The 1,488-nt window shown below is 63.4% G+C and overlaps 1 protein-coding gene across 1 annotated transcript in view; it reads right to left on the bottom strand.

Moving 5' to 3' along the window:
• Positions 1-1,488, bottom strand: part of LOC104546238 (nuclear factor 1 C-type-like) — a gene marked incomplete at its 3' end in the record, with an annotated part of 3,815 nt that overhangs the window by 1,468 nt on the left and 859 nt on the right. The window contains exons 4-6 of the mRNA XM_010191581.1: positions 1,139-1,213; positions 870-993; positions 619-743 (exon numbers count right to left, since the gene is read on the bottom strand). Coding sequence (XP_010189883.1) covers positions 619-743; positions 870-993; positions 1,139-1,213 — 324 coding nt within the window. The remainder of the gene's footprint in view (positions 1-618; positions 744-869; positions 994-1,138; positions 1,214-1,488) is intronic.

Below are 1,488 nucleotides of genomic sequence, written 5' to 3' on the forward strand. Positions count from 1 at the left end.
AGGCCCCCTTCCAACAGCATCGATGCCTCCAGCAGCCTGGCTGGACACCTCCAAGCTCTGGCAGGGCTGGGGGGGGCTGGGACAGATCCTGCCCCACTACTGGGGGCACGGGGAGGTGGAGAAAGAGCCAAGGGGGGAAAAAGACGAACGGCTGCATCGCCTGCGGCCTGCGAAGGCACCCTGCGGCGTGGGAGCGATGTGCCAGCCCCGCAGCATCGCTTTAATTAGCCCAGCCCCCCCTTTTCTTAATGAACAGCTAATTGGGACTGTCTAGACAGGAAAGGGAAAAAAACTGCCAAGCAAGAAAGCAAGCTAGCCATAGCGCCAGCGGCCGCCGTGGGGCTGGGAGAGGCTGGTGTGGAGCTGGGGTGCTGGGCTGGCCCTATAGAGAGCACCTATAGAGAAAGTCTGTGCCTAAACGGGGGAGGATCCTGTAGCAACACCACGGCACCCATAGAAAGCCTGTGCTGAAATCAGGGGGCCCTATAGCAACACCAAGGCACATACAGGGTGCTCAGGCTTTCACAGGGGACTTGTGACAGTGGTGCCTGTAGGGAACCGGCATGCTGCCTGGGGGGCCCTATAGCAGCAGGAGGGCACCTATAGGGAGGCACCTACCCCCTTCCATGTCTTCTGTCCAGTTGCGGCTGCTGCTGGTGGGGGAGTTGGAGGAGGTGTAGTACTCGCCCCCCGGGCTGGTGTCGATGTCGTCCTCCATGGACCCCGACTTGTGCCGTTTGCTCCTGGGGGGCAGAGACAGGATCAGCGCCAGCCCACAGCAGGGTCCTGACCAGGCCTGACCCCTGCCTCCCCCACAGCCCCATGGCTGTGCTTGCCATCCCCCCCGGCATGGCCCTGGTGGCACCTACCCGCTGGAGGAGGTGCTGGGCAGTGTCCTCCTCATGCCGGTGCTGGAGGGGTTCAGGTCATAGGCCAGGTGGCCCTGCAGCTCCCCCAGGGAGAAGTTTGGCCCCGTGCCCGTCACCACCGGCGCTGTGGGGAGAGAGGGGGATCAGGGAGGGCCCAGCATTGCCCCCTGTGCGGCACAGAGGGGGGCCCCAGCCTGCAGCCAGGATGGGGGGGACGCTGCTGTTCCCAGGCTGCTGGGGGTGGGTGGTGGCATCATGGCAGCACTTACTTCGGGACACCTGGATGAGCTCAGTGACGCTGAACACCCCCGAGGTGACAAAGCTTTCCTGGAAGTCTGTTGAATCTGCAGAGGAGAGAGGAGAGAGTGCTGGGGGGGCTCCTCATCCTGCACTATCTTGTGGTGATGCTCCAGGGCACCCCAATAGCCCAAATTCCTTGTAACACCACCCCCACCCCCCTCAACTGGCTTTGCTCCGCTTTCATCCTCCAGCAAGGGACCACCCCAACCGGTCCCCTCTGCTGAGGATGCCCCGGGGCTGCTCTGTGCCTCACTTTCCCTGTAGCTGAGAAGGCCAGCAGGGCTGGGGGCTGCGCTCCCACCGTGGGACCCCCATGGTA

Source organism: Mesitornis unicolor, unplaced genomic scaffold (genome assembly GCF_000695765.1).
Source record: "Mesitornis unicolor isolate BGI_N332 unplaced genomic scaffold, ASM69576v1 scaffold37109, whole genome shotgun sequence".
NCBI classification, from domain to species: Eukaryota; Metazoa; Chordata; class Aves; order Mesitornithiformes; family Mesitornithidae; genus Mesitornis; species Mesitornis unicolor.